General features: G+C 42.3%; 1 protein-coding gene across 3 annotated transcripts in view; it reads left to right on the forward strand.

Annotated features, from left to right (window-relative positions):
- Positions 1–12,193, forward strand: part of azin1b (antizyme inhibitor 1b) — a 65,424-nt gene extending 53,231 nt beyond the window's left edge. For all 3 annotated transcript variants that reach the window (XM_055634839.1, XM_055634838.1, XM_055634840.1), the window contains 6 exons: positions 5,564–5,645; positions 6,185–6,265; positions 9,591–9,756; positions 10,723–10,835; positions 11,195–11,406; positions 11,549–12,193. In XM_055634839.1, coding sequence (XP_055490814.1) covers positions 5,564–5,645; positions 6,185–6,265; positions 9,591–9,756; positions 10,723–10,835; positions 11,195–11,406; positions 11,549–11,675 — 781 coding nt within the window. In that variant the 3' untranslated portion in view covers positions 11,676–12,193. The remainder of the gene's footprint in view (positions 1–5,563; positions 5,646–6,184; positions 6,266–9,590; positions 9,757–10,722; positions 10,836–11,194; positions 11,407–11,548) is intronic.
- Positions 12,194–19,294: the final 7,101 nt, after the last annotated feature.

Below are 19,294 nucleotides of genomic sequence, written 5' to 3' on the forward strand. Positions count from 1 at the left end.
CCGGGGATGACCACCTCTCCGTCTCCCCGGCCCGATCGTCTCACGCTGGTGGGTAGGCTTCCCCTCTCGTAAGCCATGATTGGCCGGTCCCCTGCCTCTCTCCCCCACTCCTCCTCTCTCCCCCCCCTCCTCTCTCGCCCCCCCTCCTCTCTCGCCCCCCTCCTCTCTCGCCCTCCCTCCCCCCTGTGTGTGTGTAGAGGGTGGTTCATGTGTGTGTGACGCTGCAGCCCCCCCCCACCTCCCCCTGCAACCGCGCGTTGATGGGACAGGACCCAACGGGTCCCCCTTGGTCTAGTGTATTTATAAAATCTTTTGGGATTTTCCTTAATGCTACCCCCCAGAGCTATCTCCTGGCCCCTTTTTGCCCCTCTGATCTCCTTTTTCAGTTCCTGAAACTCCTCCAGGGATGCACTTGATCTCAGTTGCCTATACCTGTCCCATGCATCTTCTTCTTTTTGACCAACCGTTGCAAGTTATTTTTCCTGTGCCAAGAGTATGAATGTTCTAAGTGTACAGAGTGGGGAAGGGAATGAATGGATACATTTGTGCAGAGCTATGTTATGCAGTTTTCAATTTGGAAGGTTTTGCTTTTCCTCTAATTGAAACTGCATCATTAGTATAAAAATGTATTATTTCCCCCTTTTCGGTCTGATCATCCTTGCCATTTAAAAAAAAAAAGTTAAAGCATGAATTTGGAAATGAGAGTTCAAAGATAGCAATGTAACTGAGACTGGGATATACTAAATAATTGTTCTAAGGAGTGGGTGGGGGAAGGGGGGGGAGAGGAGGAGGGGCATAGCTCATGTGTTTACTTGGTGCCTGGTACAGCAGTGTCATTGAAAATTGTGGTCTTGATGTGATAAATGGCATTTAAAAACATTCTTGTTTTGGTAACAGGGTAAAATGATTGTGTTTGGAGAAAGAAAAGTCTTGGCTTGACAATGAGAATATTTAAAAAAAAATTGGTGAACACCTGAAAATACATTCAAATTAAATTTCCTCGTGCAGCTTGAGTTATAACATTGCAATAATAGAGATGTGCACATCATCCTTGTTATTCACACTTTAAATAATTGTAGATAGACACTAAATGGGCAGCATCTCTAGAGAGAAGGAATGGGTACATTTCGGGTTGAGGACTGAAGAAGGGCCTATCTTCAGTTTAAACCAGCATCTGCAGTTCCTTCAGCACTTTAGATAATTGTATTTGATGTTTTGTACTGGCATGCAGTAAGATGTCAATAATTGTGATTATGGGCCGATGTATGGCGTTGATAGTTGGTAGGAATTGTGTCTAGGATCACCAGTGATCTGGAATATAGCCAGTTTGCAGTGAGCCAAGATCTATAATGTTAATATTCTGCAGATTATGTGCTTAGAATGAAACTTGGACTGAAGGTGAAGGAGTGACCACTGTACGTTATTGCAGTCTTACTGCAAGTGGCATTGGTGATGGAAAGCTTCCTTATTTTTGTTATCCAATGGAGTCTAGTATTGGTGTTATTCGTTTTTTTTATTATAATATGTGCCACAATACCATGACAAACTTAAGTTGCTATCCAATCAATTCATACATTAAGTGCAATCAAATCATACACCAGTCAAATCTAATGGAAAGAGAAAAATGTCAGTGCAGAATTTTGTGCTATGACATTATAGCATTACAGTTTGGAAGAGAGTGCAGATTAACAAAGTACAAAGGTGGCAATGAGGTAGGTTTGAAAATAGAGACTACTATCTTAATTTATGAGGGGACTGTCAAGTAATCTGAATAGTGGGGAAGATACTAATCATATAACCATATAACAATTACAGCACGGAAACAGGCCATCTCGGCCCTACAAGTCCGTGCCGAACAACTTTTTTTCCCTTAGTCCCACCTGCCTGCACTCAACACCATAACCCTCCATTCCCTTCTCATCCATATGCCTATCCAATTTATTTTTAAATGATACCAATGAACCTGCCTCCACCACTTCCACTGGAAGCTCATTCCACACCGCTACCACTATCTGAGTAAAGAAGTTCCCCCTCATATTACCCCTAAACTTCTGTCCCTTAATTCTGAAGTCATGTCCTCTCGTTTGAATCTTCACTATTCTCAAAGGAAAAAGCTTGTCCACATCAACTCTATCTACCCCTCTCATCATTTTAAAGACCTCTATCGTCCCCCCTTAACCTTCTGCGCTCCAGAGAATAAAGACCTAACTTATTCAACCTATCTCTGTAACTTAGTTGTTGAAACCCAGGCAACATTCTAGTAAATCTCCTCTGTACTCTCTCTATTTTGTTGACATCCTTCCTATAATTGGGCGACCAAAATTGTACACCATACTCCAGATTTGGTCTCACCAATGCCTTGTACAATTTTAACATTACATCCCAGCTTCTATACTCAATGCTCTGATTTATAAAGGCTAGCATACCAAAAGCTTTCTTTACCACCCTATCTATATGAGATTCCACCTTCAAGGAACTATGCAAGGTTATACCCAGATCCCTCTGTTCAACCGTGTTCTTCAATTCCCTACCATTTACCATGTACGTCCTATTTTGATTTGTCCTGCCAAGGTGTAGCACCTCACATTTATCAGCATTAAACTCCATCTGCCATCTTTCAGCCCATTTTTCCAAATGGCCTAAATCACTCTGTAGACTTTGGAAATCCTCTTCATTATCCACAACACCCCCTATCTTGGTATCATCTGCATACTTACTAATCCAATTCACCACACCTTCATCCAGGTCATTGATGTACATGACAAACAACAACTGAGGCACCCCACTAGTCACCTGCCTCCAACCCGATAAACAGCCATCCACCATTACCCTCTGGCTTCTCCCATTCAGCCACTGTTGAATCCATCTTGCTACTCCTGCATTTATACCCAACAGTTGAACCTTCTTAACCAACCTTCCATGAGGAACCTTGTCAAAGGCCTTACTAAAGTCCATATAGACAACATCCACTGCTTTACCCTCGTCAATTTCCCTAGTAACTTCTTCAAAAAATTCAATAAGATTAGTCAAACATGACCTTCCAGGCACAAATCCATGTTGACTGTTCCTAATCAGACCCTGTTTATCCAGATGCTTATATATATTATCTCTAAGTATCTTTTCCATTAATTTGCCCACCACTGAAGTCAAACTAACAGGTCTATAATTGCTAGGTTTACTCTTAGAACCCTTTTTAAACAATGGAACAACATGCGCAGTACGCCAATCCTCGGGGACTATTCCCGTTTCTAATGACATTTGAAATATTTCTGTCATAGCCCCGGCTATTTCTACACTAACTTCCCTCAATGTCCTAGGGAATATCCTGTCAGGACCTGGAGACTTATCCACTTTTATATTTTTCAAAAGTGTCAGTACTTCTTTTACTTTGAACCTCGTAGTAGCCATAGCTACTCTACTAGTTTCCCTTACCTCACATAGTTCAATATCCTTCTCCTTGGTGAATACCGAAGAAAAAAAATTGTTCAATATCTCCCCCATCTCTTTTGGCTCTGCAGATAGCTGTCCACTCTGTCTCTCCAATGGCCCAATTTTATCCCTCGTTATCCTTTTGTTATTAAAATAGCTGTAGAAATCCTTTGGATTTACTTCACCTTACTTGCCAAAGCAACCTCATATCTTCTTTTAGCTTTTCTAATTTCTTTCTTAAGATTCTTTTTACATTCCTTATACTCCTCAAGCACCTCATTTACTTCATGCTGCCTATAATTATTGTAGATCTCCCTCTTTTTCCGAACATGATGTCCAATTTCCCTTGAAAACCAGGGCTCTTTCCAATTTTTACTGTTTCCTTTCAACCGAACAGGAACATAAAGATTCTGTACTCTTATAATTTCCCCTTTAAATGTCCTCCATTTCTCTTCTACATCTTTCCCATAAAACACAATGTCCCAGTTCACTCCTTTTAAATCATCTCGCATCGCATCAAAGTTAGCCTTTCTCCAATCAAACATCTCAACCCTAGGTCCAGTTCTGACCCTCTCCATAATTATATTGAAACTAATGGTATTGTGATCACTGGACCCGAAGTGCTCCCCAACGCATACCTCCGCCACCTGTCCTGTCTCATTTCCTAACAGGAGGTCCAGCACTGCCCCTCCTCTAGTAGGTACCCTCTATATATAGCTGCACAAAACTATCCTGCACTCATTTTACAATACTCTTTCTGAATCTGGAGGAACGCACCTCTTATTTCGTGTGGGCAACTTACAACCCAGCAGTATGAATATTGATTTCTCCAACTTCAAGTAACCCTTGCTGTCCCCCTCCCACCCTAATACTCGACGTTTCTCTGTCCTACTGATTAGTTTTACTGTTTGTATGCCTTGTTGTCAACTTCCCCTCAGCCATAATTAAACCATTGTACATTTCCTTTGATCTGTCCTTTTCATACCTTCGTACCCTCCATATCTCTTCTCTCCCCTGACTGTGTCTGAAGAAGGGTCTCAACCCAAAACGCCGTCCATTCCTTCTCTCCAGAGATGCTGTCTGTCCCACTGAGTTACTCCAGCATTTTGTGTCTATCTTTGGTGTAAACCAGCATCTGCAGTTCCTTCCTACACATTTTGTCTGAATCTGGCGGTACATGCTTTTAAGCTTTTGTACCTTTTGTCAGATGGGAGAGGGGAGAGGGGAGAAGGAGGAATGATTGGTGTAACCTAGATTACTTTCAAGGCTACTTTCCCAAGGCAGTGTAAAGTGTAGATGGAGTCGATTGGGACATGGGGAGACTATTTTGAGCTGTTTCCACAACTGCAATTTCTTATAGTTTTGTTCAGAGCTATTCTCAAACTGAACTGTCATGCATCCCGACATGTGGTACATCTGTGGAAGTTGGAAAGAGTTATAGGAGACATGGCAAAATGCCTTCTTGGCTGTGCCTTCAATGTGGTTGGTCCAGGACAAATTGTGGGTGATATTTAAAAAGTTGAAGCCCTCAACTATCTCTACTTCAGCACCGTTGATCCTGACTGGGATGAGTAAACCACCTCATATCAGGTCAATAACTAGTTCCTTCGTCTTGTTGACATTGAGGGAGTGGTTGTCTTGATCTCTTACTCAGCTCTTTTTACCTTCTTGTATTACATTGCTTCATTGTTTGAGATCTGGCCCACTACGGTGGTTCATCTGCAAACTTTTAAATGGAGTTAGAGCAGTATTTGGCTGCATAGTATTTAGTGGGACTAGTGAGGAGCTGAGGTCGTGTATTGAGAATTATCATAAGGATGTTTTCATAATGACCGTTTGTCATTACTGGGAAAGCGTGAAAACAAGTTTTTAGTTGCAGAGGATAGGAGACGAGTGGATAGGACAGTGGTGATATCTGTAAAGAGAGTTCAAGTTAACCAGGGCATTTTAATAATTTAACGTGTTTAATTTTATTAAAAGTGTTATATATATATATTTAGGCTAAAAAATATCTAGGTATCTACATGAGATATCTAGCTTATTCACTGTAATATCTAATTGATGACAGGCTTGCAAAAATGAGTGAATGATTAGAACAATGTCAGCAAATTCAATCTTTTTTAATTTTCAACAGGTTTTATGTTTCAAGTTCAAACAGCAATATAGAGACTTATCTGCATGCATTAGCTGATGCTCGATGTGTCTTTGATATGGCTGTAAGTATCCTGTTTAATTGTGCATTTTTTTGACATAAGCTATCTTGACAATACACAATTTGAAGTATGCTGTTCACAGTGCAGAATTTAAACAGCAGAGGGTGCTGCTCAATAAATGATTGCCATTGCATTACAAAATATGGTCATTGTAAATTGATGCCTTATGGGTCATCTATTTGGCTTTCAACGTATATATATCAATTCAATATATCAAAAATTGAATCCAATTTGATACAAAACATTAAAAATATAGTGACCATGGTAGCATGTGATGTATGATTCCTGCTTCTCTGCTCTGAAGAGTCAGATTGGAACATATTTCCAGGTTATGACCATTGGAACTGCCGAACAATTCAACTTATCCTTGCCTTTAGGTTTAGTTTGTATTGATTTTGTTCAAATTTTTAAGGTAATCCACTGTGATTTTATATTTGTATTTTATATTTTCATATCATTTTCAAGAAAATGCAATTTACAAATTAATATTGTTTTAAAGGGAAATTGATTAACTTCCTGATTCCTCATCTTTTCTGTTACAGAAAGAGCTTGGTTTTGACATGAATCTGCTGGACATTGGAGGTGGGTTTTCTGGAACAGATGGTGAATTGCAGCTTGAAAAGGTATGGAGGATCTTTGTTTTAACATTCCAAATTTGGGATAAAATGTCCTGCATGTATAATGTTATATAATAGCAAACATTTCCTGCATGTATAATGTTATATAATATCAAACCTTGCATGTAAAATGAATTGTAATAATTTCATGATGCGCAAATAATAGCGATAGGTTTGTTCTTAAAGTTTATTTATCAAAGCAAAAGATGAAGCGTACAAATTAGCCAGAAAAAGCAGCCTACCAGAGGACTGGGAGAAATTCAGAGACCAGCCGAGGAGGACAAAGGACTTAATTAGGAAAGGGAAAATAGATTATGAAAGAAAACTCGCAGGAAACATAAAAACTGACTGCAAAGGTTTTTATAGATATGTGAAGAGAAAAGATTAGATAAAGCAAATGTAGTTCCCTTGCAGTCAGAAACGGGTGAATTGATCATGGGGAACAAGGACATGGTGGACCAATTGAATAACTACTTTGGTTCCGTCTTCACTAAGGAAGACATAAATAATCGGCCGGAAATAGCAGGGGACCGCGGGTCAAATGAGATGGAGGAACTGAGTGAAATCCAGGTTAGCTGGGAAGTGGTGTTGGGTAAATTGAATGGATTAAAGGCCGATAAATCCCCAGGGCCAGATTACTTAAGGAAGTAGCATCCCAGAGTACTTGAGGAGGTAGCTCCAGAAATAGTGGATGCATTAGTAATAACTTTTCAAAACTCTTTAGATTCTGGAGTAGTTCCTGAGGATTGGAGGGTAGCTAATGTAACCCCACTTTTTAAAAAGGGAGGGAGAGAGAAAACTGGGAATTACAGACCAGTTAGTCTAACATCGGTAGTGGGGAAACTGCTAGAGTCAGTTATTAAAGATGGGATAGCAGCACATTTGGAAAGTGGTGAAATCATTGGACAAAGTCAGCATGGATTTACGAAAGGTAAATCATGTCTGGCGAATCTTATAGAATTTTTCGAGGATGTAACTAGTAGAGTGGATAGGGGAGAACCAGTGGATGTGTTATACAGGCGCACAACCTTTTATCCGAAAGCCTTGGAACCAGACACTTCTCGGATTTCGGAATTTTTCGGATTTCCGAATGGAAGATTTTTAGCGTAGATTAGGTAGGTAGCGCGTGAAAAGTCTGGAGCGGCTGCCTCCTCCCCGGAGACCGGGGAATCATTGTAAATCATTGCTTAAATGTTAGTCAGTTATTTTGGAGGGATTTTATGCGGTGGGGGGGGGGTGAAGGGGGAAACTTTAATTCTTAGTCCCCTACCTGGTCGGAGAGGCGGCAAGCGGGCAAAGCTCCGGAGCGCTGTGGCCGCCGACTCCCAACATCGCGGAGCTGGGGCTGCGGGCGTCCGGCCGCGGTCGGCGCCGGTTGTAGCTCCGACCCCGGCAACTCTACCCCTGGCTGCGCGGCGCTCCAAATCCAGCCGGCAGCCCCAGCTCCGCGATGTTGGGAGTCGGCGGTGTCGCAGCGCTGGGATACCAGCGGGGAGCAGGCAATGCCTTACTGGGTTGCTGTGCGGTAAGCTCCGGAGTGCTGTGGCCGCCGACTCACAACATCACGGAGCTGGGGCTGCGGGCGTCCAGCCGCGGGCCCCACTGGATTTGGAGCGCCGCGCAGCCAGGGGTAGAGTTGCCGGGGTCGGAGCTACAACCGGCGCCGCCCGCAGCCCCAGCTCCGCGATGTTGGGAGTCGGCGGCCACAGCGCTCCGGACCTTACTGCACGGCGACCCAGTAAGGCATTGCCCGCTCCCTGCCTCTCCGACCAGGTAGGGGACTAAGAATTAAAGTTTCCCCCCTTCATCCCCCCCCCCCCCCCCCCCCCCCCCCCCCCACATAAAAGCCCTCCAAACTAACTGACTAACATTTAAGCAATGATTTACAGATGTTTAAGTGTCTCCCCGGTCTCCGGGGAGGAGGCAGCCGCTACAGTAGTACAGACCTGGGTTGACCGTGGGTCGTTTCAGGTCAAGTTTGGCGCCAAACGCGAGCTTTGGTGTGCAGCCGACATCCTGGAAAAAATGTCCAGTTTTCGGAGCTTTTCGGTTTCCGGAACTCCGGATAAAAGGTTGTGCACCTGTATCTGGACTTTCAGAAGGCTTTCGACAAGGTCCCACATAAGAGATTAGTATACAAACTTAAACCACACGGTATTGGGGGTTCAGTATTGATGTGGATAGAGAACTGGCTGTCAAACAGGAAGCAAAGAGTAGGAGTAAACGGGTCCTTTTCAGAATGGCAGGCAGTGACTAGCGGGGTACCGCAAGGCTCAGTGCTGGGAACCCAGCTATTTACAATATATATTAATGATCTGGACGAGGGAATTGAATGCAACATCTCCAAGTTTGCGGATGACATGAAGCTGGGGGGCAGTGTTAGCTGTGAGGAGGATGCTAGGAGACTGCAAGGTGACTTGGATAGGCTGGGTGAGTGGGCAAATGCATGGCAGATACAGTATTATGTGGATAAATGTGAGGTTATCCACTTTTGTGGCAAAAACAGGAAAGCAGACTATTATCTAAATGGTGGCCGATTATGAAAAGGAGAGATGCAACGAGACCTGGGTGTCATGGTACACCAGTCATTGAAAGTAGGCATGTAGGTACAGCAGGCAGAGAAGAAAGCAAATGGTATGTTAGCATCGATAGCAAAAGGATTTGAGTATAGGAGCAGGGAGGTTCTACTGCAGTTGTACAGGGTCTTGGTGTGACCACACCTGAAATATTGCGTACAGTTTTGGCCTCCAAATCTGAGGAAGGACATTCTTGCCATAGAGGGAGTGCAGAGAAGGTTCACCAGACTGATTCCTGGGATGTCAGGACTTTCATATGAAGAAAGACTGGATAAACTCGGCTTGTACTCGCTAGAATTTAGGCGATTAAGGGGGGATCTTATAGAAACTTACAAAATTCTTAAGGGGTTGGACAGGCTAGATGCAGGAAGATTGTTCCCGATGTTGGGGAAGTCCAGGACAAGGGGCCACAGCATAGAGGGGAAATCCTTTAGGACCGAGAGGAGAAAAACATTTTTCACACAGAGAGTGGTGAATCTCTGGAATTCTCTGCCACAGAGGGTAGTTGAGTTCATTGGCTATATTTAAGAGGGAGTTAGATGTGGCCCTTGTGGCTAAAGGGATCAGGGGGTATGGAGAGAAGGTACGGGATACTGAGTTGGATGATCATATCGAAGGGCCGAATGGCCTACTCCTGCACCTATTTTCTATGTTTCTATGTAATGACTATTTTTAGAGCATTATTAAGCTAGCCTACGTATTAATATAATTTGCAAGTGATTGTGTTTTCATTATTTATTTTTCTCCATTGATAGCTTTTTGATGCCATTACTCCACTCCTTGAGATTTACTTTCCCTCCGAAAATGGTATTAAAATTATTGCTGAACCCGGTAGCTACTATGTGAATTCGGCATTCACTCTAGCAGTTAACATAGTAGCCAAGAAGGCCCTTGCAAGAGATTCACAGGATGAGTCAGAAGGTAATCACAAATATTTCCACTGGCTGTCATTGTTAGTTGAACAATATGTAATTTGCTCCATTTATTAATTCAAACGATAATTATACAACATATTCCGAAGATGTCTGTAATGCTATCCCAGTGGTTGACACCAGTGTCTAATAATTAGTTTATTTTATATATGTTTGGTTTGATATGTTAGAAAAAGCTAAGCCAACCTTGATTAACATAAAATATAGATTGAATGTAGCATTAGGTTTTGAGCAGAATTCTATTTTTCATCAAAAGTGTACATTTACCATCAACCTAAATGTGTACTCTTGTCTTCAATAATTCACTCCCAGTTACACCACTGCCTGTATTTTCAGTCCGTTGAAGGTTCTCAAAGAGAGGATTCGCATTTGTTTGATTTTTTTCCACCTGCAGACTTTTGACACTCAAGGGAGCACATTGAACCCATTTTAAAAACTTCAAAAGATTTAAGGAGGCCAATCACCTAATTTAACCCCTGTTTCTTAATTCTACGATTAAGACTACAATTTCTTAAATGCCTTTACTGATCTCAAATGATTTATGCCCCATTCACCGCCAAAAAGATAGTCCCTGGCATTCATCAGTCTGAAAGAAGTCCTTCCTGGCCTCATCCTGTTTTTTCCCCTCTCTCATTGTTTATTTGTGGTTTTTGAAGTAAGGCTCTCAGAGTTAACACTTTTTGAATTCACGCACTATTTATGTTTTCTGTAACAATTCTTCTTAATACTCTTTAAATCCTGAAAACATTTTCTAAACTTTCCTTTTAAACCTTATCCTTTGTAAAGTTGCAAACTATTGGACAGTCATCCTGTCAATCTGGATTGAATTTGACTTCTTTGGAAAGATAGTGTTCAAAACTATTGACCTACAGTCTTCAGTGACGGTTTTATTATACTAAACACGAATTAATAAAATTGACTGCAGAATATTAATCATAATTTCTTCATCCCTTAGTTTCGTCCATGAATGATGAACCATTCTTCATGTATTACATCAGTGATGGTGTTTATGGATCTTTTGTTAACAATCTGTACGGAACTGTGAATGCTATTCCAATTCTTCACAAGGTGGGTTAATGATTTTATGATGAAAATCAGTTTAAAAAAAAAAAAAAAATTGTAAAATACAATGAAACATTTACATTAAATATAAACATAAGTATAAAATATAAGTACGGGTAGCTATAATATAAATTGTGACCTTGAAGCAGGTTGATATAATGAGAGTACTGGCAGCCTCGGAATGCAAGACCTCTTTGAAGTAAAAATACTGGAAGGCTGCTATTCATTTAGCACACTCATTTAGCATACAAGATTATTTTTGCAGATACTCTTGGTTTAAGTTATGTCAAGCATGCTTTCTGGATAAATATGGGATAATTCATTGTAGCTGAAAAATCATTCTGATATACCCTTTTCTCTAATAGAAACCTATTTCAGGAGAGCCAGTATTTGCCAGTAGCCTGTGGGGACCATCCTGTGATGGGCTTGATCAGGTTGTGGAGCATTGTCTTCTACCAGAATTAAGTGTCGGTGATTGGGTCATCTTTGAAAACATGGGAGCATATACATTAAAGCAGTCTACTTTTAATGAGTTCCAGAAGTTGCCCATTTACTGTGTGATGTCAACAAGCGATTGGTGAGTAACTCAAAATAGACTTGTTAAATTATCATAAAGATAAGCCACAGCATTAATAACTAATCACCATGCTGAAATTCAGCAGATAAGTGTACTTTTTTTTTTAATATGTTCATCTTTGATGGATTTTCTCTTGTCTCAGGTGTTGGATGCAGGAAGTTGGTTTAACCTTGGAAACATCTGTGAAGAACTCGTGTGTGCCTTCTTGTTTTCAGTTCAGCCGGGATGGTGGTTTTCCAGCTACTAGTTTGTCTGGCATCAGTGTTTAAGTTATGGAATTGCAGTTCTGTTCAGTCGCATGTCTGGTTGACATTCCAACATGGAAGGAAACCAGTGGAACAAGCCTGCTTTCTTAATTTTTGTTAAAATTTTAACTTGAACACTTGAAATAGTTAATCGGGACCAGGCAGAAATCGGCTAGAATAACTACAAGTGGTCATGTGGAAAAAATTAACATTTTAACCATCTGAAATGAAGCCTGTGAGTTGATGTAACTTTTTACTTTCTCCCCCCCCCCCTCCCTCTCCCTCCCCCCACAAACCAACAATAAAATATGCAACAAAATGGATGACTTGGAAGAGGTGGAAACCTTTCACAGGGTTCCCTGCTTAAACAGTTTACATATACACATTTTTTATACAGATATTCTTGTTATAGATGTCTTGAGGTTTTCATTTACCCATTTTAACAGAATAACCTGAAAGATTTGATGTGTAAAATGTTTAGGATGTGTAAAATATGTGCTTCATTCTGTAGTTTAATAAATGTAAAATTGCAGCAAACTTTATATGATCTATTGTCCCTGTTATTGATTTCCAATAAAATTATATAGCTTCATTTTGGTTCTTTGTTAATTGAGCAAAATATACCAAGACTTGTTAAAGAACAGAAATCGGCAAATCTACTGCTCATTTTAAATTATTGCTGTACAAAACATTATCTGAAAGGCCATGCTAACTGAAAAGTTAAGTTCCTCTTATGATTATTCTTGTTGATTGAATTGGATAAATGTAAAACAATTACAAAAATCAGATAAGAATCCAAGCTGGCCTACATGTTCTGCTCGTGGTATTTTCAAACGCGTACACTTGCGTTGATAAAACATCTTTTTTTATATAAAGACATCTTGGTGTTTACCTTTGTAGACAGTAGGCTTGATTTCTTACTGCTTTATCTGAAATTTTTAGTGCTGTATTTAAAAGCTGTAATTGCAGAGCTATTTTTCTGGGTGTTTTTTGTTACCCACATTCACGACTATTGAGTTGACTGCATATGAAATATTAATCCTATCCAAACTAAAAAATCCAACCTTTGGTGTACTAGGCCAGTGCCGGAAGGAACTGCAGATGCTGGTTTAAATCGAAGATAGACAAAAAGCTGGAGTAACAAGGTTCCACATGGTAGGTTGCATTGGAAGATTAGATTGCATGGGATCCAAGGAGAGATAGTTGGATGGGTAGCAAATTGGCTCCATGGAAGGAAGCAGAGGTTATTCAAGAGAAGCAAAGTGTGATTTTGAAGTAGTTCTTGTGCGACGTCTTGAACATTGATCGACGAGTCATTTGAAGAAGACAATCAGCTCTTCCATGCATTTAAGCCTTGTTTTCCTTACTTTTCTATCATTGTAAACGATTAGGCAATACTACAGCTGCTCCTCGACCTACGATGGGGTTAAATCCCTTTAGGCTTCTTTGTGAGATTTCTTCCAATTTAAGAAGTGGTGGGATGTATTCTTCACAGAAATATATACCTCTATTTGACCTTCGAACACAACATGTTTTTCGATGTTTGATCAAGGAAAGCTCTTCAACTGTTCATGTATAGGAAATCATGAAGTGTGAGCAATTACTATAATTAAAGAACAATAGACATGTTAAACAAGGTTTTGAATACATTTGCTAATAGGATACCTCTGAAAACAAATGTGCTGCACCAAGTTTGGATAAATGGCTCAACATATTTAACAGGAATATTATATACAATTTAACTATGTTTAAAAAGAGTAGATTGAAGGAGTACCGCGCTTAAGGTCTTGACAGTAATACATACCTGCAAAAGATGTGAAGAAAATCAGGGATGCATAAAAGGCAACATTTGAAGAAATGTTCTGGAATTATTTGAAGATGTAACTAGGAAAATGGACAAGGGAGGAGAGCAAGTGTACCTGGACTTTCAGAAAGCATTTTGATAAGGTCCCACATAGATTAATGGGGAAAATTAGGGCACATGGTACTGGGGGTGGAGTGCTGACATGGATAGAGGTGGTTGGCAGAAAGGAAACCAACCAGAGTTGGGATTAACGGGTCCCTTTCAGAATGGCAGGCAATGACTAGTGGGGTACTGCAAGGCTCGGTGCTGGGACCGCAGCTATTTACAATATACATCAATGATTTGGATGAAGGGATTCAAAATAACATTAGCAAATTTGCAGATGACAGAAAGCTGGGTGGCAATGTGAACTGTGAGGAGGATGCTATGAGAATGCAGGGTGAATTGGAGGTTGGGGGAGTGGGCAGATACATGGCAGATGAAGTTTAATGCGGATAAATGTGAGGTTATCCACTTTGGTAGCAAAAACAGGAAGGCAGATTACTATCTAAATGGCGTCAAGTTGGGAAAAGGTGGAAGTACAGCGGGATCTGGGGGACCTTGTACATCAGCCTATGAAAGTAAACATGCAGGTACAGCAGGCAATGAAGAAAGTGAATGGCATGTTAGCCTTTATAACAAGAGGAATCGAATATAGGAGCAAAGAGGTCCCTCTGCAGTTGTACAGAGCCCTAGTGAAACCACACCTGGAGTATTGTGTGCAGTTTTGGTCCCCTAATTTGAGGAAGGACATTCTTGCTATTGAGGGAGTGCAGCGTAGATTTACAAGGTTAATTCCCGGTATGGCGGGACTGTCATTTGCTGAGAGAATGGAGCAACTGGGTTTGTATACTCTGGAGTTTAGAAGGATGCGAGGGGATCTCATTGAAACATATAAGATTGTTACGGGTTTAGAAACATAGAAAATAGGTGCAGGAGTAGGCCATTCGGCTTTCGAGCCTGCACCACCATTCAATATGATCATGGCTGATCATCCAACTCGGTATCCTGTACCTGTTTGGACGCGCTAGAGGCAGGAAACATGTTCCCGATGTTGGGGAGTCCAGAACCAGGGGCCACAGTTAAAGAATAAGGAGTAAGCCATTTAGAACGGAGACGAAGAAACTCTTTTTCTCACAGAGAGTGGTGAGTCTGGAATTCTCTGCCTCAGAGGACGGTGGAGGCAGGTTCTCTGGATGCTTTCAAGAGAGAGCTAGATAGGGCTCTTAAAAATAGCCGAGTCGGGATATGAGGAGAAGGCAGGAACGGGTTACTGATTGGGGATGATCAGCCATGATCTTATTGAATCGCGGTGCTGGCTCGAAGGGCCGAATGGCCTACTCCTGCACCTATTGTCTATTATCTAAATACAACCAGTTCAAGTTCAAGTTACATTTATTGTCACATGCACCAATTGGTACAGTGAAATTTGGGTTACCATACAGCCATACGAATAAAAAAGAACACAACACACGATTGACTTTAACATAAACATTCCCACACAGCGGAATCAAAGTTTCCCACTGTGAGGGAAGGAAGTCATCCACTTTGTTGTTCACCCGTGATCGGGGCCTCCCGAGCCCCCTGCAGTCGCCGCTACGGGCGGCCCGATGTTCGGGCCCTCTCGCTAGGATGATGTCGGAAAGGAAGAACATTCTCAGCGGCTTGGACTTCCGAATCGGCCACTTCTTACCGGAGACTGCGGCTCCCGAAGTCCACAGGCTGAGCTTGGCGGAGATTCACACTGGCGGCCCTCGGCAAAGGGATCCCAGGACTCCGCAATGTTGAAGTCAGCACCGCCCGCGGCTAGAAGCCCCGCAAACCACAGCTCCACGATGTTGAAGCAGCAGGCCCAGCACTCCGGAGCGTCAAACGCTGATCCCAGGTAAGGCATCGCCCGCTCCTCGATGGTAAATCAGTGCTGCACCGCTGCTGAAGCTCTGATCAGTCTCCGGCATGAAAGGCCAGCCCATCCAGTTGGTAGGCCGGGGGAGAGGGGGGGGTGGCGAAGATGCGATTCGGGGAATAGTCGCACCCTCGCAAAGAAGCTTGAAGAGGGCGAAGGAGTCACTGAAATGAATGCACATTGATGTTTAGAATTGAGTCAAATTATGAATTTTAAATTCTGTCAAAGATAGGCACAAAATGCTGGAGTAACTGTGGGTCAGGCAGAGAATAGAAAGGTGAGGTGATCACCTATCTGTTTTCTCCAGAGATGCTGCTGAGTTACTCCAGCATTTTGTCTTGTCTTTGGTAGCGACAGGGCCTGGACAGCTTGAGAGCCCATTGTGATTGGTGCACTGTGAGAGGCATTGTGACATCATCACTGGATGCTCCCTGAGAAAGCGCTTTAGGCTTTTTTGGAACTTTAAATCATCAATAACTTCGGAAATATGGGTCAGAATGCGACGGGAAGATGTTTATCGCTTCGACGGGAAAAATGTGAGTAGAATATGTGAAAATGAGAAGGCTGTAGCCTAGCGTTTGGAAGAAGATAGGAAAAAGCAGAGTAGAGTGTCATTGCCGGCACAACAAAGAGTTTTAATAATATATAGATTGTAAATTCTTGCTGTAGAAACAGTACAACAGCAGAGGTAGAGGGATAATATTTCCTTTGTGTTGAATGATGCTGCTTTTTCATATGTTTGCAGCAAACAGTATTCATTATCTGCCTTACAGGTGATGATAAAGTCTTTGGGGAGTCATTCTGCACAGAATGTCCAGCCTCTATTTCATTTGCATGCCTGAACAAGTTACATTTCTTGAGAATGATGACCACTGAAGGATGTGCTATAGGATTTGGGGAAGATATTTCTTTAAAACCATGACACCTGACCCTTCAGATTCCAGTGTGCCTCTCCCCAGGGTGACTAGCAGAGGTTAGATCAGCCTTCTTGAGGGTAAACCTGTGAAGAACAACTGGCCCAGAAGCAACAAAAGCTTTTCATTGTACCTCGGTACAGGTGACAATAAACTAAAGTGATTTATAACTGAATTCCATCTGAGTGACTCCAGGGCCCTGTGAACCTTCTTTGTTCCTGTATTTAAATGTTCTTGCCTTGAAGGCCACCATAAAATTTGCATTCCCAAATGCTTGGTATACCTGAAAACTTGCTTTCAGCGATTGGTGTGCAAGAACACCCTGGTCTTGCTGCACCTTTCCTTTTTTGCAATCTATCACTATTTAAGTAATAATTTGTCTTTCTGTTTTTAGAAACAAAGTGGGAAACTTCACAAAATATTCATGTTAAACTGCATCAGCCTTGCATATTCCCACTCATCCAACTTGTTCAAATCACATTGTAATCTCTTTGCATCCTTCTCACAGCTCCCCATCCTCAGCATCAAATTTGTGTTGACTGCAAACTTACACATATTTAGATCCCTCACATAATCATTCACATATACTATGAATAACTGGTCCAACCTGCTCCAAAGTCTTTGGAAGATCACCATCAATTGCCGACTATTTCCAGAGTCACTTTCTTTAGTACTTTGGGATATAGATTATCAGACTCGGGATTTGTCTGCCTTTAGCTGCATTAATTTCCCCCAAACTCTTTCTTAACAATTGCAACTTCCTCCAGTTCCTTCCTCTCTCTGGACTCTTGGTCTCCAAACATACTTTGGAGATTAGGTGGTCAAGAATGAACTGCAGATGCTGGAAAATCGAAGATACACAAAAATGCTGGAGAAACTCAGCGGGTGCACCAGCATCTATGGAGCGAAGGAGATAGGTAACGTTTCGGGCCGAAACCCTTCTTCAGACTGGTAAAGTTTCGGGCCGAAACCCTTCTTCAGTCTGAAGAAGGGTTTCAGCCCGAAACGTTACCTATCTCCTTCGCTCCATAGATGCTGCTGCACCCGCTGAGTTTCTCCAGCATTTTTGTGTACCATACCTTGGAGATTACCTGTGTCCTATTTTGTTAAGACAGAACCAAAGTATATGTTCAATTGTTCTGCTCTATCTTTGTTCCTTATTATAATTTCCTAATTTTTGACTGTCGGGGTCTCAGAATTGTGTTTGCTTATCTTTGTCAGTGCAGCCACTGGGACAAAGCAGGGTATGCAGACAAAGAGACTGAAGTAAGTCAGGAAGTGAGAAAGCAGTGCATGTAGCAGGAGAAGAGAGACCAATGCTTGCAGATCTGAATACTGACCAGGTGCAATGAAATAGGGTGGTAGATGTAGCCAGGAGCATGGAGATGTGTAAAACATAGCCAGAGGAATAGTAGGCACTGCACAATGCCAGAGGATGAGCAAGTCAGTGGAGGCAGCAAGAGGGATAATGAACAATTAATGAGCGTTTATGCAAATGCAACATGGCCATGCTGGCAATTTCATGTAGCCAGTGTGATAGACAGCACCTACGCAGCTGTGAGCAAGCAGGGTGTTAGAAACATAGCAATTAGGTGCAGGAGTAGGCCATTCGGCCCTTCGAGCCTGCACCGCCATTCAATATGATCATGGCTGATGATCCAACTCAGTATCCCGTACCTGCCTTCTCTCCATACCCCCTGATCCCCTTAGCCACAAGGGCCACATCTAACTCCCTCTTAAATATAGCCAATGAACTGGCCTCAACTACCCTCTGTGGCAGAGAGTTCCAGAGATTCACCACTCTCTGTGTGTGAAAAAAGTTCTTCTCATCTCGGTTTTAAAGGATTTCCCCCTTAAGCTGTGACCTCTTGTCCTGGACTTCCCTAACATCGGGAACAATCTTCCTGCATCTAGCCTGTCCAACCCCTTAAGAATTTTGTAAGTTTCTATAAGATCCCCTCTCAATCTCCTAAATTCTAGAGAGTATAAACCAAGTCTATCCAGTCTTTCTTCATAAGACAGTCCTGACATCCCAGGAATCAGAACCGTCGCTGCACTCCCTCTATGGCAATAATGTCCTTCCTCAGATTTGGAGACCAAAACTGTACGCAATACTCCAGGTGTGGTCTCACCAAGACCCTGTACAACTGCAGTAGAACCTTCCTGCTCCTATACTCAAATCCTTTTGCAAAGAAAGCTAACATACCATTCGCTTTCTTTACTGCCTGCTGCACCTGCATGCCTACCTTCATGATGGTGTACCATGACACCCAGGTCTCTCTCCCCCTTTCCCAATCGGCCACCATTTAGATTTATAGTCACCAAAATGATAAGGGCCACATTATACTGCATCTGCCAAACATTTGCCCACTCACCCAGCCTATCCAAGTCACCTTGCATTCTCCTAGCATCCTCCTCGCAGCTAACACTGCCCCCCAGCTTAGTGTCATCCGCAAACTTGGAGATATTGCCTTCAATTCCCTCATCCAGATCATTAATATAATGATGGGTTAGCAGTAGATACAACTGGTGGAGGGAGCAGGAATAAAAGTAAATGCTAAGGACACTCAGTAGGTCAGATCCAAGACTATCAGAACTGGGAAAGAGAGAAGCAAGCTGCACGGAGTCACCCAGGGTAAGGAATCAAAAACGATAGGACATATGTTTATATGAGGGAGCAGGATTTAATACAAAACTGAGAGGGCAGCTTTTTCAGACAGAAGGTTGCGGGATTATGTAAGGCTGCCAGTTGAGGCAAATACTATGGTTCAAGAAGGAACTGCAGATGCTGGAAGATCGAAGGTAGCTGGAGAAACTCAGCGGGTGCAGCAGCATCTATGGAGCGAAGGAAATAGGCGACGTTTCGGGCCGAAACCCTTCTTCAGACTGGGACTGGGGGGGGGGGGGGGGGGGAAAGGAAAAAGGGAGGAGGAGCTCGAGGGCGGGGGGATTAGACAGCTCGAGGGTTAACGAAGGGGAG

Source organism: Leucoraja erinacea, chromosome 4, assembly GCF_028641065.1.
Source record: "Leucoraja erinacea ecotype New England chromosome 4, Leri_hhj_1, whole genome shotgun sequence".
NCBI classification, from domain to species: Eukaryota; Metazoa; Chordata; class Chondrichthyes; order Rajiformes; family Rajidae; genus Leucoraja; species Leucoraja erinaceus.